Source organism: Panicum virgatum, chromosome 2K (assembly GCF_016808335.1).
Source record: "Panicum virgatum strain AP13 chromosome 2K, P.virgatum_v5, whole genome shotgun sequence".
Lineage (NCBI taxonomy): Eukaryota > Viridiplantae > Streptophyta > Magnoliopsida > Poales > Poaceae > Panicum > Panicum virgatum.
Genome location: NC_053137.1, coordinates 14,147,649 through 14,169,766, shown reverse-complemented (window position 1 = coordinate 14,169,766; position 22,118 = coordinate 14,147,649). Strand labels below are relative to the sequence as shown.

At 43.5% G+C, this 22,118-nt stretch overlaps 2 protein-coding genes across 4 annotated transcripts; both read left to right on the top strand.

The window, feature by feature from the left end:
• The first annotated feature begins 1,081 nt into the window (after positions 1 to 1,081).
• On the top strand, positions 1,082 to 6,327 carry LOC120667977 (phosphatidylinositol N-acetylglucosaminyltransferase subunit A-like). 3 transcript variants are annotated; one of them, XM_039947952.1, is made up of 11 exons: positions 1,089 to 1,445; positions 2,224 to 2,333; positions 2,436 to 2,564; positions 2,828 to 3,400; positions 3,756 to 3,910; positions 4,349 to 4,439; positions 4,540 to 4,656; positions 4,803 to 4,906; positions 5,242 to 5,332; positions 5,409 to 5,473; positions 6,082 to 6,327. In XM_039947952.1, the coding sequence occupies exons 1-11, from the start codon at positions 1,232 to 1,234 to the stop codon at positions 6,107 to 6,109; spliced, it is 1,677 nt and encodes a 558-aa protein (XP_039803886.1). In that variant the 5' UTR covers positions 1,089 to 1,231; the 3' UTR covers positions 6,110 to 6,327. The 3 variants fall into 3 exon arrangements, with proteins under 3 accessions (XP_039803880.1, XP_039803886.1, XP_039803893.1); XM_039947946.1 differs by lacking the exon at positions 6,082 to 6,327 and having other exon boundaries at positions 1,082 to 1,445; positions 5,409 to 5,881; XM_039947959.1 differs by lacking the exons at positions 1,089 to 1,445; positions 6,082 to 6,327 and adding an exon at positions 1,486 to 2,088 and having other exon boundaries at positions 5,409 to 5,881.
• A 1,135-nt stretch (positions 6,328 to 7,462) lies between these two features.
• Positions 7,463 to 11,811, top strand: LOC120668020 (ras-related protein RABA2a-like). Its single transcript, XM_039947985.1, has 2 exons — positions 7,463 to 7,895; positions 10,878 to 11,811. The coding sequence occupies exons 1-2, from the start codon at positions 7,713 to 7,715 to the stop codon at positions 11,364 to 11,366; spliced, it is 672 nt and encodes a 223-aa protein (XP_039803919.1). The 5' UTR covers positions 7,463 to 7,712; the 3' UTR covers positions 11,367 to 11,811.
• The last annotated feature ends 10,307 nt before the right edge of the window (positions 11,812 to 22,118 follow it).

The following is a 22,118-nucleotide window of genomic DNA, read 5'->3' as shown; positions in this document are numbered from 1 at the left end:
GCGCTTCACGTACCTCGGGGACAGCGGAGCGGAAACCACGAGGGACCTGTGCATGGAGATGGTGCCCGGCGTCACCGCCACAAAGGCCGCCGTGAAGGTAAGCAGGCTTGGCGAGCACGGCGCGCGAGGCGTGCTCCCAGAGGGGGGCCGCTGTGTTGCGGTACTTGCACGGTAAGGCCGGCGTGGTGCACGGGGACGTTAAGGGCTAGAACATGCTCGTCGACCGCGACGAGGTCGCTGGCGGCACAAAGCTCGCTGATTTTGACGAGGCGAGGCTGGTGCCCAACGCGGGCGGCCCGCACGAGACTCCCGTGGCGTCCTAGGTGGCGCGAGGTGACGTCAGCATCAGACGTCTGGTCCCTTGGGACTCGAGCGCGAACCGAACATCCTCCGCCGCCCGCGCCCAGCCTTTGCATGGGCGGGCCCCGTCGCAGGTGCACCGTGCCCACCCAGCTTGGAACCGACGCACCACCACGTGGGATTGGGCTTGGGCGCAGCGGGGCGGGGGTGGAGAGGGAGGAGAAGACGGGGGTGGTGGCGCCGGAAGATGTGGACCGGAGGTTGGGGTCCGCCTGGGATCGAGTCATGGCGGGCAGTGCGGGGCGGGGATGGAGCTGGAAGGGAAGGCGGCGGCGGCATCTCGTCGGCTGGGTCGGTTGATATGTGGGGCTCACCTAAAACTTAATTTTGACTTTTTATTTTTATAAAAATATTTATCGTAATGTTATATATTTATATTTTTATGAAAGTATTTTTCTTAAGATAAATCTATTCATATGGTTTTTTATTTTGAAACTCAACAATTTGAATGTTTGCACGGTTTGTAAAAAAGGCCAAATTAAAATTTGCAGGATTTGTATGAAAAAACTGATTTGCACGTGATATGTTCCCTTTCGAATATAGAGAGTAACTTTTTCAGTGACCAGAATTGAGAACTTTTATAACAGCTGGCTGATGTGGAATGGTCTTTGTCCCGTTTCCCCAACGAACCCCATCATCTCAGTGAATGCAGATTCAGTGACATTTTAGTGTGACATTCTCGGTGACATTGAGTCACCAACATGAACATGGGTCCCACACGTCAGCGACTCCGTGGAATGTCACCAAATCTCAATTTCATCTCAGTCGCCTTCTCTAGCGCCGCCGCGCTGCTCGCCGCGCGTGCTGGATCTCCGTTCCCGCGACGCCTTCCCGTCCCCCTCGCCACTCTCGCTCTCCTGCCTTGGATCCCATGTCGGCCCAGAGGCCGCCGACCGGCGCGGGCGAGGGCGCGGGCTCCGGCCCGGAGGAAGAGAGCAGAACGCCTCTGGAGCGGGCGGCTGATGCGGCGGAGGAGCTGTACCGGCTCCGGGACACCTTCTTCCCCCAGGACCCTGCCGAGAAGGCCGCCGCACTCCGCGCCCGCGCCGACGCCGCCCTCGCCCTCCTCGACGCCCTTCCGCCCGGTACGCGCCTTCCCACCCGGCGGCATCCATAGTCCATCGTTTACTGCAATTGATTCAGTTACTAGCGCACCGGGTAGTAGTGGCGCAGAGGCCGGCGCCCGCTGCTCGCCACTGACTCGAATTCGATCACTAGCACTGGCCACTCGATGGTAACTGCTTAACATTCTGCAATCTGTGTTGGTTCCCTGCCCCCAACTCGAGGATGCTAGTACAAGGGCATGGAATTTGGAAATGCATAATTCGTTATTTGTTCAAAAGCGAAGTGCGCTGTTGATCGCCATGCTAGAATTCTGGATTTTCATATCCAGCAAATCTCACGGTTATTGTGTCTGGAACTAGTTCAAACTATAGGATGGGCCGTGCAGTGTCAGGATGGCCAGCAAACCTTACTGGATTCAATTGCTATACCTGGGAACTAGCGTGCTACAGAAAACCAGGTGTTCGTACTCCCAACATATGGAGAAAGTAGCAAAACTAATGTTCCTCCTTTTGTTTTCCGAACATACGCATGATGTTGTATTGTTCTGATGTCCTTGGATGTTTCAGGAAATAGTAGCATCATCACCGATCCGTGTATGTAATGTAAATGCGCATTTAACATTTCTATTTCCAAGCTCATTTGACATAACGCAAGCAGCATCAGGTTTCTATTCCTTGCTGTATCCATGTGCTTTAGCGATTTCTTGATGCGTCCTGACCTATGATGCCCTGTGCCTTTTGGGATTATTTCATGACACACTCCTAAATCATTCCTTTTTTTTGTTTCTTTTACTTTCAGAACAAAAGAAATCTCCACAACAGCGTGGTATTTTTGAATTTTTGAGGGGAAAAATACTGGGTGTCTTTCCTGACTACCATAAGGAGGCTGAAGATCATTTATCCAAAGCAGTATGTAGCAGAGACTAAACAACTCATTGTATACAATTCCTCGCATAAGAAATTAAATTTTTTTTGCTTACATCATGCTGTCATAAATTGTTTTGGTTTCAGTTTTCCAACTCAATGGAAGGAACAACGCATAGGATTTTGATGGTCTCCGACTTTTTCTTCCCAAACTTTGGTGGAGTGGAAAGCCATATCTACTACCTTTCACAATGTCTGCTTAAGCTTGGCCATAAGGTCCTAATTTCCGCACAAACTCTATTGTTCTCTGTTTGCTTGTCCATTCTTTAGGATGTTACATATGCTCTTGAATCTGCCTTTTTATCAGTTATTTTGATGCATAATACTAGAATACTAGATTTTAGTGTGCTACATGTATGTTGTGTTGCTGCCAAAATGGATGACATGGACATGCTTAGGAGATTTCACCTAATATATATAGGTTGTCACAACTGTTTTAAGCAAGTTACTGAATGAAATTTCAATATGTGATTGCCTAGGTTGTTGTCATGACACATGCGTATGGAAATCGTTCTGGAGTACGATATGTCACAAATGGTTTAAAGGTTTATTATGTACCATGGAGGCCATTCCTCATGCAGAATACACTACCTACATTATTTTTGACATTGCCAATTGTAAGGACAATTATAATTCGAGAGAAGATTTCCGTCGTGCATGGACATCAGGCCTTTTCAACCCTGTGTCATGAAGCGTTGATGCATGCTAGAACAATGGGGTACAAAGTTGTCTTCACAGATCACTCACTTTATGGTTTTGCTGATGCTGGAAGCATTCACATGAATAAGGTGCTGCAGTTTACTCTTGCAGATATTGATCAGGCAATATGTGTCTCTCATACAAGCAAAGAGAATACTGTCTTGAGGTCTGGGATATCTCCGGAGAAGGTTTTCATGGTTCCTAATGCCGTTGATACAGCAATGTTTACTCCCTCACCCGAGCGCTTAAGTTGCGATGAAATAGTTATTGTTGTGATCAGTAGACTAGTATATCGAAAAGGTGCAGACCTTCTTGTGGAAGTCATTCCAGAAGTGTGTCGTCTATTTCCAAAGGTGAGTATTGGCTACATCACTCTTAAATTAATATAACCATTTAATTGTGTATGTACGGACAAGGGAGAAGACTTTTTATGCAGAGTGCTAATCATTAAATATTTTGATTGTTGCACATGTTTAATTGTGTATGTACGGACTAAGGGAGAATCCTTTGTTATGCAGTCCTAATCACTAAATATTTTGATCGATGCACATATTAAACAAAGTGTATGGCAGTACAGCTATACTGGAGATTAGTGTTTGTCTGTTTTCATCTAGTCATCTTGCGCCATTCTTTTTTATTGTATATACTGTTTTGGATTTAGTAAGGTTGTTTTTTTCTTGTCAATTAATATCTCTATGGACTTGTCAGGTGCGCTTTATTATTGGGGGTGATGGTCCTAAACGTGTGCGACTCGAAGAGATGAGGGAGAAGTTCTCCCTTCAGGATAGAGTTGAGATGTTAGGAGCTGTGCCTCATGCTCAGGTGCGGTCGGTTCTGATATCTGGTCATATATTTTTAAACAGGTAATTTTCCTAAAGTTTTCATCATATCCTAATTCATATTTAAATCTTGTTTATAATCTTTCTTGATGGACAGATATCTTTATTTTGAATTTGGGATACCTTTTCTGCACTTGCAATAGATTTTTTAAATTCTTCTATCAGATTATGAAAAGTGCTCATATGAATACATTCTCCATAAACACAACTTTGGAATAGGATTTAATGTAGAGAAGTTTTCTTTCAAAGTCCTAGATATATTTTAGATGGATCAGGGGCTAACTAAAGTACAGTTGTTTCTTCCTTCTTATCTCGCATATCCTACCTTCTTGTCAATTGAAACATAATGCTACAGAGAAACTAGATCATAGACAAGTTAATTTCTCATGTCACAGTGCAAAGGTGTGACCATTTTATGGATAACAACAGTAACACTGAAACATTGCCTTTTCTTATTTTTAGTTCACTTACAGAGGCATTTTGCATTGCCATTCTGGAAGCAGCAAGCTGTGGACTATTGACAGTAAGCACTAGAGTTGGAGGTGTCCCAGAGGTCCTGCACTTGATTATCAGTTTCTCTTTCAATGAAAATCTGAACATTTGTTAGATGGTTTTCGAGCTTACTGCAAACCCTTCTTTCTTCCTTTTTTCAGGTTCTTCCTGATGACATGATAGTACTTGCAGAGCCTGCTCCAGAAGATATGGTAAGAGCTGTCAAGAAAGCTATCGACATGCTACCTGGCATAGATCCCCAAGTTATGCATCTTCGGGTGAGTGTGAATCTCAACTCTCCACAGCTTGTTTGATCTCAGGATTGGACCATGGCTCTTGGGTTTATTTGCATTAACTTCATTTTAATGGAGATTGTTACGCAAGTTCTTTGGTCTTGATCAGTTGCTTATAATGTGCATCATAGATGAAAAAACTTTATAGTTGGGACGATGTGGCCAAAAGAACGGAGATTGTTTATGATCGTGCAATGCAGTCATCAACAACAAATTTGCTAGACCGCCTTCCCCGGTGAGTATAATACAAGAAACTAAATGTTAAGAACTCAATACTGTCTCTTCAATAGAATTTTTACGTGAAACAATATATTGCAGATATTTCCATTTCATTATTGACTACAGCAATTCTTTTGTTGTCATTATCTGCTGTTCTTGTGCTGAATGTACTTATAGTATGTGTAGCTAAATCTTAGTAAAATTGCGGACGATATTGCTCCAGTTTCACTATGGGTAGCTAAGTCTTACTCAAATCGTGGATTATATCGCTCCAGTTTTTGCAGTGACACTCCAGTTTTTGCACACCCAAATGGAATGAATTTATTGATTTGTGCCTCTGTGATGGTGTAGATATCTTACCTGTGGATCTTGGGCTGGGAAACTGTTTTGCATAGTTATGATCATCAATTACCTACTATGGCGCCTTCTAGAATTCCTCCAGGTATTTGTATATCTATGTTTTTCTTCCTTTTTTTGTTTTTCGAGATAGTGGAATCTTATAAGATTTCTGCCCTCAGCCTGCTGAAGGTATTGAAGAAGTCCCAGATATAGGTCCACTACATGCTCAGTTGGATTCAAGAGATGATTCATGTGAAGCTCAAGAAAAGAGGATCTAGATTTTTGCCAGTTTTACAGACAGTTGGTTAGACTGTCATGGTGTCTTCTCCACGTCAGCATTCATTGTGGGTTTCTGGTCCACGTACAGGGTATAGTGGTATACCTTTATGATTTAGGTCCTAACTCAGAAATGTCTTTGGGAAGTTTCCAGCTCCTGTAGTGGTAACTGAAACTGAAAGACAGAGAGTCGACTGCCCCTCGTTTGGGTGGTTTCTTGTCATGTTGGTTAAAGCTTTGGTCCGAGTCTCTGTCACTGCCGGCTCCACCCTTTATTTAGAAGTTAGTGGATGATCCATGTTCTTATCTCTTGCTGAGCCGTGATCAATGCATGAAGTGCTCACTGAAACAAGGGGTACTCACTCATTTGCCATCATTTTTTTTGCCATCTCTCAATTTTGACAGCTACTAATTCTGTGTGCGCCCCCAAAAGCATCGCAGAATTATTGTGCTGGGCTGTTTAGCCTGGATCGCCATGCTGTGTTAATCCGGTAGCAATCTTTCATGCTGCTGTAACGGTGCAGGGCACCTTCGGTTTCGGGGTGTTGCTATGTTTGGTTTCTTCTCAGCAACGCTTGAACATGAGCTGTATGACCGAGTCTGACGAGTATCATCAAACGGCTAGCGCCCCCTCTTGGCCCTGTTTGGAATGCAAAATTTTGACCGTTTTGTATGTGAGGTGCTGTTTTGAAGACATGATGTTCTCAAGTGACTACATAATCCCTATGGCTATGATAGCTTTGTCAAAAGGTTTTATGCTGTATAAGCAGCACACTAATCGCGCCTCTGCAGAAATTCTGTGAAATTACTGTCAGTTTTATGTTGCCGTGATGTTTCTGTACGGAGTAAGTTGAGGCCGGATATGTTCGTGGTGATGTCAGGTCTCTTTTTTTATTTTATTTTTTTGTTTACTCTTTACACGCGTTGCCTGTTCTGTGTGCTTGTACAGCGTAAGGTGAGGCCGGATATGTCCCCTTTTCGCCTTTTGTGGTGAGTGGTCGGCACGCTTCTCGCAAACGAGAGGTCCAGGCATTTGATCCCAGCCCAAGGCTTTGAGAAAGCGGCTGCAACAACCACCTCAAGTATGGGCATCAACAGGACGCCTACGCAGCCCAACTCATTCTGGAGATACTCTCTTCGAGAATTTTTGTTGATTCGTTCAAAACAAGGGCCCATTTTGGAGAACATTTTATTAGTATCAAACAGTCAATTCAAAGTTCACTGGCTGGAATAGTTGGAACTTAAGAACATCTCTCTCTATTATAGTTCGAACTTAAGAAAATCTCTCTCTAGTGGATTATTTATTTCTCGTAGCCTATATTTTCTCTCTCCATGGCTAATAATATTTTTAACGTATTTGGTAGCCTAACAAATTGTTTAAAATAGGGTAGAGGAAGTAATTTCCTTATATTTGAATAAGATGGAGGTATGTTTTGGTAATTACCAAAAAATTTGTAGTATTAGGATGAAATTGGTAATTTGCTGAAGCACTTTTCCTTACAAAAGGAATAGTTTTTTTATTGAGAGGAGGGATTAGCAATCTGCCGTAGATGTTCGGACCTACTCTGATAGCATGCAGCTTGACCACAGTTTTTTTAGGTGTACACCCAATTTTGCATAATCTCATTTTTTTCTTTAAAGAAATACACCCTCCATATTGTAAAGGAAGTCGTTTCGGACATCCACGCAGTCCCCAAAAGCTACTTTGACCACTAACATTTTAGTGTAAAAAATTTATAAAATATAGTCAACATATATTTTTACCAAACTACATTTCAAGATAAATCTACTTATATCGCTTTTATATTTTTAAATTCAACTCAAAAGAATTTATTTATAGTCAAAATTTAAAATATTTGACTTAAAACGAACTCAAAATAACTTCCTCTACAAAATGAAGGGAGTATACTAGTTTCTCGATTATACAAAATAAAATAAATTAACAAAATGCTGTTCTTCGAAACTGCCGAGAAGTTCTGAAAATCCTCCGTTCGCTCCCTATTTCCCAGAGAAACGAACAAGAACAAACAAGAGTCCTCGTTCCGTGCCCCCGTCGGCACGCCTCCCAAAGCGACAGCGAGGCGCGCGCCGCGAGGTCTCTCTCCAACGAGTCAGAAGCGCGCAGGAAGGCGGCGGCGGCGGCGGCTGGCGAGAGAGGCAAGGAGGAGGAGGAGGAGGACGACGACGAGCAGCAGAGGAGAAGAGGCATGGCCCGGCGGCCGGCGTCGTGGGAGCAGGGCGGCGACGAGTACGACTACCTCTTCAAGGTGGTGCTCATCGGCGACTCCGGCGTGGGGAAGTCCAACCTGCTCTCCCGCTTCACCAAGAACAGCTTCGCCCTCGACTCCAAGTCCACCATCGGCGTCGAGTTCGCCACCCGCACCCTTCAGGTCCGCCGATTCTGCTATTTTAATTTTTACCCCTCTCCCCTCCCCTGTCTCTCTTTATGTTCCGGTTCCTTGCTTGAACAACCTCTAGTATATAATATAATCGCGAGTTCTTCGGTAGTATTGTTTTGACTTTGCGGGGGAAGATTCAGTTCTTTGCTTGGGTGCCCTGTTTGAGCGGTTCTTGGCTTGCAACTCCCAGGAAATTAACCTCGTTCGAATTTAGAATCTGCTGAAAGTGCTGGATTGAGTTTCTTGGCTTCAGAAACCGCTAGGAGAAGTCGCGTTTTGCATCTACAGTTGGTTCGGTTCCCTGCATCGAATGGTGGCGCTTTCTGAACTTTTCTGCAATGGGTCTGCCGTGGGCGCGCGGGGTGTGCTTTTGGCCACAGATTAGTCTGCAAATTTAATTGGGTGCCAGTTTTTTTTTCCACTACAGCTGATGAGTTTGGCGGTAGCATGTGGAATTTTGTTTTGTTTCCATTTCAGTTTGCTAAATGAATGGTCCAGAGCAATACAGATATGCGAGACGGTGCGAAATGTTTAGAATAGCATCTGCTGGTAATTTTGCTGGCCAGTGAAAGTTGCCACATTGCTTGCTCCTTGAACGAGGCAGTGTCCTAAAAGCGTCCTTCACGTGAGTTATTTTGCACTTAGGAACATGTTCATTGAATACACAACCATTCCATTATTTCTGTAACCCCCAAGAGCATTATTGTATTTTGACATGAAGCAGTATGATGATTGTTGATTCAAAGAGCTAAAGTAAGATTTTTTGGCATTTGTGCAACGATTTACAGGTTGCATATTACAGAGTCTTGTTAACTTGTACATTTGGTCTTGGCAAACTATTATTGTTTGATTTGGTTTTGATGACAGTTAATGTGGAATGGTGCCAGTTTAACTGTCCTTAGGTACAGGTCAAACCTTGATCTTTTTGGGATCTACTAGCTCTTGGTTTTACTTTATTGTCATCCAATCTGGTTAGGTCTATATGGATATTTTAGAAACATCATAACATGTTTGTCCAAAGTTTTCTTCCATGTTCCCAGTATAAGCTTATTCTTGCACATTAGAACAGCATCTACTTGTGCTGCAACTAAAAATGGTGAGTAAGCATCCATCTTGTATCGATTCACATGATATGCCTGCAGCCTGGTTACCCATCTGATCTTGATGGTATTCTATTATCTTTGACAGGCTTTCTTATTTGAACTGCACACAATTCTTCCCATGTGCCCTCAGTACCTAACCTAGTTCAGCAGAACTCATGAGCATGATAAATCATTTAACTAAGAGCTCAACGACTAGCAAATGTGATGCCCCTTAGATAACGAAAAGCAGAATGGTATGCCCTGCTTCAGAAGATTGTCCAAAGCCTCATGAGTTACATTATGGTGTCATGCTATTGAAGCCAGCCTAATACATAGGTACAGTAACATAAAAAATGGATGTGCCCAAGAACTAGGAGGTCAATCCAATGCTACTAATTGAAGAAAGGTGTTAGCAGAAAGGTTACTGAACACAGCAGTTCATCAAGCCAAAATCAGGGATGACCTCATAACTTGTTTTGTAGTTGTCCTAGCTCAAGCCTCACAACTGGCACTCCAGACAAGTTTAAAACTTTTGAGATATCTCAATGACATTAAAGAGGTGGAAAATGCTTCACGTGTGCCACCAGTGATGCCGCTGCCTCTCCTCACTTCTGCAGCTTATGACTATATATGTGATGGTTGTATCTGGTTGGACAGACCAGGCACACATATAGCAAGGTTGTAAAGAGGTGACTGGAAGCTGTGTCCTTCAAGCCATGGTAGTTGAAAAAGCAAAATGAATGATAAATTAAATGAAGTGATCACTGACCGATATTTACTTCTGGTCTAAATTACTCCCTGTTTTAGACTCATGCGCATAGAACCCTTTTGTTGGGGGGTTTGGGATCTTTCATCATTCACAAAGAACATCCTTAGCCTTCTGACATAGTTTTCCGTAGACATATTCACAAAAAAATAATCAACTTGTAGAAACAACATGTATGTTAGACTAGTGGAGAGATCATACATGAACCATGAGTATGTATACTGACCATTGTTTATCATGTATGCCTTGGTGATTGGATTCATTTTTCTTTCATTTCATATTACTTAGGATATTGTAATGCTTTGCTCCGTATGATAATCTTGGTTGTGCATCCTAGGTAAATTTCTGGTTCCTCAATCCCAGAACTCAAGTGGTATCTTCTTTTTTATGTTTGTGAATGTGAATTGTTACAGCCAAGGAAGACAAAAATGATGAGTAATACTGGACATGAAAGTTCTCGTTGTATGTTTAAATGGATTTAGTTAGTAATTAGATCAATGAAATATGGAGAAATACGTTTAATATATATTAATGTGCTAGGAAACTTTTCCAGCTATGAAACGCCAAAAAAGCTCTACGACCATTTGGCAGATTCAGTTGATGAAATTACTTCTGCTCAGCTATGCTGTTAATATAAGCCCGCATTTTAGTAAATTTTGTGCACTCTGCTTAAGTATGTAACATGAATGCAACTGCTTACACTTATACATTGTATTAGTATCTTCAGCTATGAATGGGAAGACAATCTGGGACGTAATATGACATTTATGGTCTGTTTGTCTGGACCAAACCCCAGCCTGATCCACATAGATGGGCCAGGAACTAGTAACTAATTTTTGTCCCTTCCATGTGAACTGGACCAAAATACCTCGCCCATTCATGTGAATTGGGCCAGGATTTATCCCAGCCATGGAAGCCGAGTAAGTAGCGTGGATAAACAAATTATCTGAAGAAAGTTTCTTTGTTAATTTTATCTTTCAGATAAATTGATCATTATGCTACTATATTATGTGATACAGAAATATACTTTGCATTTACCTTATGAATAAACTTTGCCCTTTATTAATACACATACTTCCTTTTCCACTGCTAGAGAAGTTTCAAGAATTGATTTCTCTGATCCAGGTGGAGAATAAGACTATAAAAGCTCAAATATGGGACACTGCTGGGCAGGAGAGATATCGAGCAATTACAAGTGCTTACTATCGTGGAGCTGTAGGGGCATTGTTAGTCTATGATGTCACTAAAGTAATGACATTTGAGAATGTGAAGCGGTGGCTGAAGGAGCTCCGGGACCATGCTGACTCAAACATCGTTGTCATGCTCATTGGCAACAAGATCGACCTTAGGCACCTCCGTTCTGTTGCAGTTGAGGATGCTGCAAGCTTTGCAGAGAGCGAAGGGTTGTTTTTCATAGAGACCTCTGCGCTTGATGCTACAAATGTGGAGAAGGCTTTTCAAACTGTGCTAGCTGAGATCTACAGAGTAATCAGCAAGAAGCCCCTATCATCTGAGCAGTTTGTATCAGGGTCTGGTAATATCAAAGAGGGACAATCCATTCAAGTGTCAGCCACAAATTCTAGCAACCTTACGTCACGGTGCTGCTCTTCTTAGATGTGCTCATCAGAATCTTCTAAACAACAATTAAGGTCCTGTTTTGATTCTTACACTTGTTGAAATATATTACTCTTTGCTAGAACAGTAACTGTAGATTTTAAGAACGGCAGACTTGGGACACTAACTACTTGACCTATATAGTCATGTTACATAAAATGCTGCTGTGGGGAGGAAGGTGTATCGCTCTGTGGCTGTCTGGCTGAGCAGAAAACTCTGTATCACTGCAGCAAAGCTCCTTGCTCTTACCCAGTAGCAGGGTAGTATTTATATGATTTGCAGTTGTAACTTTTATTGCGTTAAATAAAAATCAACTTCACAGCATATACACCTGTCCGTCATTTTTCTTCTCCTGATATTCAAACTGTATATGGATGGATTATCCTAGTTTTGAAGGGTCTGATGTAAATTTTGGATTGGTTTTTATTAAAATCCAAGTTTCACATGTCTGCTAAGGCTTCAGGGACTCGATTGGAAGGGACTTTGCTGTCCAAAACTTTTGTAAGTTGAAATGAAAAAAAAACAGAAAGCTGTAATCGCCCATGCTTTCAAATCTGAATTTTGAGCGGTCAAGGGGCGCGCCAAAGTTCTTGCCAACAGAAAAGAATGCTATGAACATTATTGTTGGAAGAACAACCCGTCTTTTTCAGTTTTGTGGAGAACCGTTTGCACACTTTTACGCGACAGACACAGAAGTTTGTGGCTACTCCCATCTCTCGGGAAATCTGGTGGCAAGCTGGCAACGACCATTCCAAGCATGATGTGGTAACTTGATTCTTGATGGCTCCCAAGCCTACATTCTATTGCTTTCGCCTAGCGTGAAATGTGGAACGCTAGAATAATTTATAGTATCTCTCAATTGGACCTTTAGTTTACCTATCCACCACGCGTCTGGGAATTCTGAGAGAAAAAGGACATTTCATATAGAGTAACTGATATGTGGATATAAGGGCATGTACAACGGTAATTATGATGCTGTCTATTGCCGGTTTATTGTGATTTTCAAGACCAAACCGGGAGGCGACGGCCTCTGCCGTCCTCTCGCGAGGCGACGGCCTCGCCCAGTTGCCCGAGGGAACGGGATGGCTCGGCGCCTCCGTTGTAGCAGCAACTGTGAGACGTCGCCGGCGACGACGGATCCCCTGCGAAATCCCGCGGAGGTGCCGCTCCACACCGTGTTGCCCCCACGCCCGTGCCCACTCCAAGGCCGCCGCGCGTCGGCTCTGCTCTGCTTCCGGCCCGCCGGCGCCCGCCGGCCAAATTTGGCCACTAATCCTCCATGGATTCCAAATCCCCCGCATTGGAAGCTCTCCCACCTTCCTAGCTCCCTCCACCACCGCTCCGTTCCGAACCCCGACCCCCACCTCGCCGGGAATCATAGATTTCCTGGCCGCCGCCATTAGTGACACCCAAGATCCAACTCCACGTCGCCGGCTCACCTCGGCCTCTCTCCGCTCGAGCTAGGTACAAAAACCGAAGCCCCATGGCTCCCTGATACTCATGCTCTCGTTACATCCACGCGTTTGCCGGTGTACTCGCCGGAACGCCGCCATGTCGCCGCTCCGACCCGCCTGTGCCGCCGCAGGAGCGCCGTGCGCCGCCCTGCGCAAGGCCGCCAGGTGCGCCTGCCCCCTCCGGGTCCCTTGGCCACGGGCCTGCCCCACCGAGCACCGCGAGGGCCTCCGCTGCCGCGTTGGTGCGGGCGCCGCCGTCCAACGACGCCCGACGCCGGGTATGTGGTGCCTGCGGACGGGTAGGCGGGGTCGCGGCCGTGGTGGCCGTGCGTCCTGGTGAGGGGCACGCCTGTGCCGTGGCGTCCGGCGGCGGCGTCCGCGCGGTGCTCGGCCTTCTCCTGGAGCTTGTCGGCGCGCGGTGCACCTGGCCTTCTCCTGGTGAGTGGTGCTCGGCCTTCAGTTTTGCTGTCTGCATCCTGCCCGAGTTGCCGGTCACCCTTCTCTCCTAGCCTGCGCTCGTGATTGGACAACAGATTGGATGAGATGCACTACTGTGCGTTCGTGTGCTGAGCTTGCATATTTCCTGGAGATAGCTCAAAGCTGAATTTGTGTGAATGCTAGCAGCTTTGAGTTTCAGACATATGTACCATGCTACTTGACAGTTTTTTCCTCTTTTGCTGCATCTGAAATTCACTTGTCATTTGTAGGGATACTTGTAGATGACCAAACACTAATCCCAGGAAACACATACAAGGCATGGGTGGCCGATGCAACAAGCTTTGATTTATTTGCATTCACAAATGATTCTTTCATGCCACAAACCAATACACAAAGATCCATTCACATGTTTGATCACCATGTTTTATGTGCCTAGGAATATATTAAATAGCCTGTAGACAGCCACACTGACACACCATTATATAGGTTGTCTGTTCTGTCGTCCGCATGCGCTATTCTAGACACATACAGATGTCAGTCGTCTAACCATTGTACATGCCCTAATGTCACTGACCAGACTCGATTCATAAATACAAGCAGGTATCACCATGATGTAACCATCTCTAAAGCCATGGGGCCTGTACACGTGTAAAATGTAGTGTTGCCATGTTTGTCAGGCATGCATGAGCTGCTCTTGAATATGCTTGACATGGAGCACTCGCCAATGCAAAATTAGTATATCTTTAAACAAAATAAATAAATAAACTTTACATAGCATGTCAAAATATATATTACTTAAGTCCTTATGTAAAAAATAAATGTTGATGAGATTAGCAGAGTTGGGACGCTTACTTGGGTAGTCGTACTACGTCTCCCTACAAGATTTCTATAGTTTTTCTTAACAGTTTTCTTACAACTGGCCAACAGTTTTTAGTTTATCTGGAAAACTAGCTAACATAATTGTGGAGAATTATGAGTTTGTTGTGAATTATATAGTTGGTGATGTGATAAATCTGTTGAGAAAGAGGCAAATTGTATTAGAAAAACTATCAACCACTTGAGGAAAAAAAAAGTAATAAGAGGCACTATTGGGAGAGATAGCATATCTTATAATGTCTATAACTCGCAGTTCTTATCTAGTAGCAGGGTACCCCCTTCATTCCATGAAGAGTGCAATTCTAATTTTCTTCAGACATATTAGTGGTGATGGCATGAAAAGACTTAATGCCCTTATTTGTTGGCCACATGTAGTTAGCTTTTTTTTTTGAAGGAATACATGTAGTTAGCTTTGGTATGCAAATCAAATTTGACCACTTAATTAGGCAGCTAGTTGAGATAAGATGTCTAAGATTGCACTCTTTATGGGATTCTTTTTTTTTCAAACACTAGGATTGTACTTTTCATGGGACGGAGGGAGTAGTATATTTATATATTTTGCAGTTGTATGGGTTAACTATTTTGGTTGGTGGTCAGATTTACAGTAGTAGCAGTGGTTAGTAGTTCATATGTTGCAAATAAAAATTTACTGTTGTTAATTTTGTCTGTCGTTCTTCTTGGATACAAACTGTATAAATTTAATAATTTTAGATAAAAAGTTACTGTACTATCTCAACCAGCCATTAGTATGTTCCTCAAAACAAATACTGATTTTCTCCAGGTTTCCAAAGGTTTCTCATGTATATATATCTGTAGAGATTTCGTAATAAAAAATTGAACTTTCAGGTTGGCTTTTATTAAGGTTTGATGGAGGTCTCGTCTAGGATTGATGGATCCAATATAATTGGAAATTAAAACAGGAACTTGTTCTCTAAACTTTTTGTTTGTTCAAAAGGAAAGTCAGTGAAGCTGTACATTGTTATGCTGACTATGTATTGAATTCTTATGTGATTATTATACGCTATTCGAAATAAAAAAATATTATATGCTATGCTTTTTGGCCCTTGCATTCAAACATGTACGTGTAATTTTCTGGATCAAGGAGAACCAAAGTCCATTCACAAAAGAAGAGTTCACGAACATTATTTGAATTTGATAAACCTGTCTTTTACACTTTACAGTAAACCGTGCGCATTTCTAGGTGCTGGCACTAGCTTGTGACTACTCCTATAAGGCTATAACAGACACTACCCCAAACTGGAATTACCTTGGCAGCAAAAAAACTGCCTAGGAAAGGACCATAAAACTGACAAGGAAATCATAATTTGCAGCCGGTCACCAAACAAAATCCATCAAGAATAGAGTGCCAAAGAAATCCCTTTAAATTGGCAGCCAAGGATGAGTTCCTTAGCAGCTTGGTTGCTAAGAAAGCCAGGGCAAGGATAACATCTCCGAAATATCAAAGGAATGTTCCAACCACCATATATGACTTTCCTTGGCAGTTGTGGGCGGCTGCCAAGGATAGGTATTTACTTGATACTAGCACTTAACTGCCAGGGTACATAGTTTACCTTGCATTGGCAGTAGTCCTGATATCCAAGTACTTTAAATATTCTCATCAAAAGAAAGTACTTTAAATTTTAGCCACTGAAACTGATATGTACGGAAATCCATGAACATATCAATTTACAGTTCTCAAATGGTCGTGCTCATCAAATAAACTCCAATAATTTTAAGGAATTCGGTATTAGAAATCTAGGCAATTTTCGGTATATTTTAATTCCAAAATTAGATGTATAAACTAGCAATATTTCTATGACTTTAAGGAGTAAAAGAAAACATGAGAACATGTTTATACTTATCACACATATAAGCATAAACAATATAAATAACCAAAGTTTTAGGGAGTACCCTAAAGCGGGGCCGTTGCCGGAGGCATTGGCTGCGCTGTTACCAACTGGAGTAGACATCTACTCGGTTGGCCTCAGTCGAAGTAGTCGAACTAAATCGGTGCAGGAAGATGTTCGCAGTGCAGTCCCACGAACGGTCACCAAGATGTAGTCGACGTAGTCGTTCGGCCACCAGAATGTAGTCGACGTAGTTGTTCGGCTCGTCCACCAGGAAGTAGTCGTACAATCGGGCAAAGCCTTAGTATTTTTGAGCAGTCACGCTAAAGCGTTACCCAAAAACCTGATTGCCCGCCTATCCCGTGCAGGATCTCAAGGCGAGCAAGGTTTCGGAGGCCTGCTCACGCTAATTCTGTGCGCGCAGAGATTAGCGTTGGGGAACTCAGTTGTTGCAACTGGAGAGGGAGAAGAGAGGAGCCGAGTTGCCTCAGTGCTCTGGTGCAGGATGGATGAGGAGCATGGCACTCCTTATATAGTGACTCAGGTGCTCAGGTTCGTTGAACCTGGACACCATCAGAGTCATTTAAGTGATGCGGTTATGGCCATTAATTACAGATTTAATTGCACGTTTAATCGCACGATTAATTGCTGTCAACGGCAAAATAGCCATCACATCACACCGCGCCACGCCGCGCCGCGCCGCGCCGCGCCGCGCCGCGCCGCGCACCGCCCGTCCGGCCGGCCGCGCCGCCCCGCGCCTCGCCTCGGCCTCGGCCTCGGCCTCGGCCACGGCCACGGCCACAGCCCGGCCCGGCCCGGCCCGGCCCGGCCCGGCGAGGCGAGCGAGCGCGCGCGCGCGTGTGGTTCACCGTCCTCCTCTTACCGGCTTCACAAGTGGTGTACAAGAAGTCCACCTTTTAAGTCGGTTGAGATCCTCCTCAATTCCCGGTACGGAATTAAACATTGATTCCCTAGCATTAATAGTGGGCTTTAAATTCTTTTATTGCTTTAGAATAAATGGGCCAAGCCCATTACTCCAACAATCCCCACCAAGAAATTCAAGCCACACTAGAAATACCCTCATTCTCTCTTTGATATACCAGTATTCGACAGAGACTGTTAAGTTGAACTTCCATCTAGGACAAAGGCTACACTTATTCACAACTGTGCAATGGACTATGCCTTGAATTGCCAGTTTTGTGCAAACAAGTTTGACCAGAGCCCTACACTGGTACTAGGCTGCAAAAGCATCCCCGCGGTTTGGAGCTTATAAGTCATACTCCAGGCCCTTCATGAGTTTCTAGAGAATACCCAATTCTCATAGACCATGACCAGTGGTCAAACTCATATAGGTGTGTTCCTTTCAGATGTTCTGTAGGACAACATCTTTTGTTTCAAGAAAACAACTCATTTGTTTAAAAGAAACCACCTGGCACACATTAAGGTATAGACCAACCTGCCATACAGATTAGAAGAGAAATGCACCTTATACACGGAATGAGCCCTTTTCACAAAGGTTCTCTTCTCACAGTCAGACTTTAGTTTTGTTTCACCATCCTAATTCACGGGATCTCCGATCACATAGGACAGGTTTCCACTATAGAATGACTCACGTGGGTCTCAAGCCCAATTCCATAGATGCATTGTCTATCACATTTCGTGAAAGACCCTTTGTAAACTGATCTGCCAGATTTTTAGCCGTCTGAACATAGTCCAGGGCTATAACTCCGGAGTTTCTCAATTTTCTGACAGATTTCAACCGCCTTTTCACATGTCTAGATGACTTCATGTTATCCTTTGAACTATTCACCTTGACAATTACCGTTTGATTGTCACAGTTCATTAGGATTGCCGGTAACGGTTTTTCAACTATCGGCAAGTCCATAAGGAGCTCACGAAGCCACTCAGCCTCAACAGTGGCGGTATCTAATGCTGTGAGTTCTGCTTCCATAGTTGACCTCGTTAAGATGGTCTGCTTGCAAGACTTCCAGGAAACAGCTCCACCACCAAGTGTAAACACATATCCACTTGTGGCCTTTATCTCATCAGCATCAGAAATCCAATTTGAATCACTATACCCTTCTAGTACCCTTGGGTACCCGGTGTAGTGAATTCCATAGTTCATTGTCCCCTTCAGATAGCGCATTACTCTTTCAAGACCCTTCCAATGATCATCTCCCGGGTTTGAAACAAACCGGCTCAGTTTGCTTACAGCAAACGAGATATCAGGTCTTGTAGCGCTCGCTAAATACATTAATGAACCAATGATCTGAGAATATCTCAGCTGATCTCGCATTATCCTTTTGTTCTTTCTAAGAATTAAACTGGCATCATATGGTGTTGAGACAGGTTTATAGTCACTATAACCAAAGCGACTTAACACCTTCTCCACATAGTGAGACTGTGTAAGAATCACCCCATCATTGATCTCTTTTACCAGCTTTATATTAAGGATAACATCAGCTTCTCCCAGATCATTCATCTCAAAATTTTGAGATAAAAACTCTTTGACTTCCTTAATCACATTAAGGCTAGTGCCAAAGATCAGTATGTCATCCACATACAAGCACAAAATCACTCCTTCAGCCCCACCATAGCGATAGTACACACATCTGTCAGCTTCGTTCACAACAAAGCCGGCAGAGGTCAAAGTTCTATCAAACTTTTCATGCCACTGCTTAGGCGCTTGCTTGAGACCATATAAAGATTTTAACAACTTACAAACCATTCCTTCTTGACCCTTTGATACAAACCCATCCGGCTGATCCATATAGATCTCCTCTTCTAACTCTCCATTGAGGAAAGCCGTCTTAACGTCCATCTGATGAACGAGAAGACCATAAGAGGCTGCCAAGGAAAGTAACACTCGAATTGTGGTCAATCGGGCAACTGGTGAATAAGTGTCAAAGAAATCTTCTCCTTCTTTTTGTGTATAACCCTTGGCCACAAGTCTAGCCTTGTACTTTTCAATAGTACCATCTGGCCTAAGCTTTTTCTTGAACACCCACTTGCATCCAACCGGTTTACATCCATAAGGACGTTCAACGACCTCCCAGGTTCCATTAGACATAATAGAATCCATCTCACTCCTTACTGCTTCCTTCCAATAGTCAGCATCAGGAGATGAATATGCCTCTTCAATGGTTCTGGGTGTATCATCTATGAGGTATACAATGAAATCATCACCAAAAGACTTTACAGTCCTTTGTCTCTTGCTCTTTCTCGGAGCATCATTGTTATCCTCCTCAGAATTTTCTACAAGTGTATGTTCATTGTGTTCTATCGGCTCAGCAGAGCCATCATCCTTGATGAACTCTTGCCTAGATGAACTTGTTTCATCTCTCATGGGAAAAATGTTTTCAAAAAATGTAGCATCTCTGGACTCCATTATAGTACCAACATGCATGTCAGGTACTCCAGATTTCACTATTAAAAATCTATATCCAACGCTGTGAATAGCATAACCTAGAAAGATACAATCCACAGTTTTAGGTCCAAGCTTACGTTTCTTGGTTATTGGCACACTCACTTTTGCCAAACAACCCCATGTACGTAAGTATGACAGTGTTGGCCTTTTCTTCTCCCATTCCTCGAAAGGAGTTATCTCTTTATTCTTTGTAGGAACACGGTTTAGGACATGACATGCAGTCAATATAGCCTCACCCCACCATTCCTTGGAAAGTCCCGCTGTATCTAACATGGCGTTAACCAAATCCGTTAGAGTGCGGTTCTTTCTTTCGGCAACCCCATTTGACTGAGGTGAATAGGGAGGCGTCCTCTCATGAATAATACCATGTTCCTCGCAAAATAAAGTGAATAAATTTGAGAAATACTCGCCACCACGATCTGACCTAACTCTTTTGATCTTTCTCTCAAGTTGGTTTTCTACTTCAGCTTTATAGATTTTAAAGTAGTGTAAAGCTTCATCTTTTGACTTCAACAAATAGATGTAACAAAATCTAGTACTATCATCAATCAAAGTCATGAAATATTTTTTACCACCTTTTGTCAACACTCCATTCATTTCGCACAAATCGGAATGAATTAATTCTAAGGGTGCCAAGCTCCTTGCCTCCGCGGTCTTATGAGGCTTACGAGTTTGTTTTGATTCAACACATACATGACACTTAGAATTTTTGACAAAAGTGAACTTTGGAATTAAGCTCAAATTAGCTAAGCGCATCATACAACCAAAATTAACGTGACAAAGCCTCGAATGCCAAACATTTGTTTCATCAACGTTAATAACATTGTATGCAATTTTATTACAAACATCTGACAAAGAAAGACGGAACAAACCTCCGCTTTCATAACCTTTTCCAACAAAAGTACCAAACTTAGACAAGATACATTTATTGGACTCAAAGACTAATTTGAAATCATCTCTACACAGTAGAGAGCCGCTGACTAAATTCTTCTTGATGGTGGGGACATGCTGCACGTTCTTCAGCTGCACGGTCTTCCCCGAAGTAAACTTCAGATTTACCGTACCAACACCAAGAACACGCGCATGTGATCCGTTCCCCATCAGCAAGGAGGAAGTCCCGCCGGTCTGGTAAGAAGAGAACAAAGAAGCATCAGCACAAACATGAATATTAGCACCAGTATCAACCCACCACTCGGGTGAACCAAAGACTGAAAGAACAGTAGGTAATAAATTACCGTACCCCGAAGTTCCTCCAGGCTCGCTAATAACCATGTTGGCGGAGTTGTTGCCTTTGCGGTTCGGACACTTTGCAGCAAAGTGATCCGTACTAGCGCACACATAGCAAGCTCCCGTCTTCTTCTTCTTCTTAAAAGTGGTTGTCTTCTTAGTCTTTGGTTGGTTCTGCGGTGGCTTTTTCTTGTTCTTGTTGGAGTTGTTCTTCTGAACAAGATTGGCACTTGAAGCACCAACAACTCCTTTCCCACGTATGTCCTTTGCTCTCGCCTTCTCCTCAACATCAAGAGTCCCTATGAGTCCATCTATTGTGAACTCCTGTCTCTTATGTTTTAGAGAAGTAGCAAAGTCCCTCCAAGAAGGTGGCAGCTTAGAGATTATACCTCCAGCCACAAACTTATTGGGTAACACACATGGGGACTCTTTGCTGCAATTTTTGAGATCTTTTGCCAGAGTATGTATTTCATGAGCCTGTTCCACTACAGAACGGTCTTCGACCATCCTGTACTCAAGGAACTGCTCCATGATATACAACTCACTCCCGGCGTCAGATACTCCATATTGAGCCTCAAGAGCATCCCACAAAGCTTTGCCAGTTGGCAGCCGGATATAAGAATCCACCAGGTTATCACCGAGAACACTAATGATCAAGCCTCGAAAGAGGATATCAGCCTCATCGAACGCACTCCCTTCCTCTGGAGAGAATTGTTCAGGCTTACCCTCTTTCACATGGATCACTCTCGATAGTGTTAACCACAGTATAAGCCGCTCTTGCCAACGTTTGTAATTTGAACCATCAAAAGGTGATGGTTTGATTGATGCAGCAAAGCTAGATACCGAAAGCCTATTAACACAATCAGGTTTTTGGATTGTTAGAAATCTAGGCAATTTTCGGTATATTTTAATTCCAAAATTAGATGTATAAACTAGCAATATTTCTATGACTTTAAGGAGTAAAAGAAAACATGAGAACATGTTTATACTTATCACACATATAAGCATAAACAATATAAATAACCAAAGTTTTAGGGAGTACCCTAAAGCGGGGCCGTTGCCGGAGGCATTGGCTGCGCTGTTACCAACTGGAGTAGACATCTACTCGGTTGGCCTCAGTCGAAGTAGTCGAACTAAATCGGTGCAGGAAGATGTTCGCAGTGCAGTCCCACGAACGGTCACCAAGATGTAGTCGACGTAGTCGTTCGGCCACCAGAATGTAGTCGACGTAGTTGTTCGGCTCGTCCACCAGGAAGTAGTCGTACAATCGGGCAAAGCCTTAGTATTTTTGAGCAGTCACGCTAAAGCGTTACCCAAAAACCTGATTGCCCGCCTATCCCGTGCAGGATCTCAAGGCGAGCAAGGTTTCGGAGGCCTGCTCACGCTAATTCTGTGCGCGCAGAGATTAGCGTTGGGGAACTCAGTTGTTGCAACTGGAGAGGGAGAAGAGAGGAGCCGAGTTGCCTCAGTGCTCTGGTGCAGG

Excerpts from the sequence above, each read along its gene's own strand:
- LOC120667977 (XM_039947946.1), top strand. The coding sequence starts at position 1,232 with ATGTCGGCCCAGAGGCCGCCGACCGGCGCGGGCGAGGGCGCGGGCTCC. Across the intron at positions 2,565-2,827 it reads TGCTTAAGCTTGGCCATAAG|GTTGTTGTCATGACACATGC; the intron begins GTCCTAATTTCC and ends GTGATTGCCTAG. Across the intron at positions 4,440-4,539 it reads GAGTTGGAGGTGTCCCAGAG|GTTCTTCCTGATGACATGAT; the intron begins GTCCTGCACTTG and ends TCCTTTTTTCAG.
- LOC120668020 (XM_039947985.1), top strand. The coding sequence starts at position 7,713 with ATGGCCCGGCGGCCGGCGTCGTGGGAGCAGGGCGGCGACGAGTACGAC. Across the intron at positions 7,896-10,877 it reads TCGCCACCCGCACCCTTCAG|GTGGAGAATAAGACTATAAA; the intron begins GTCCGCCGATTC and ends TCTCTGATCCAG.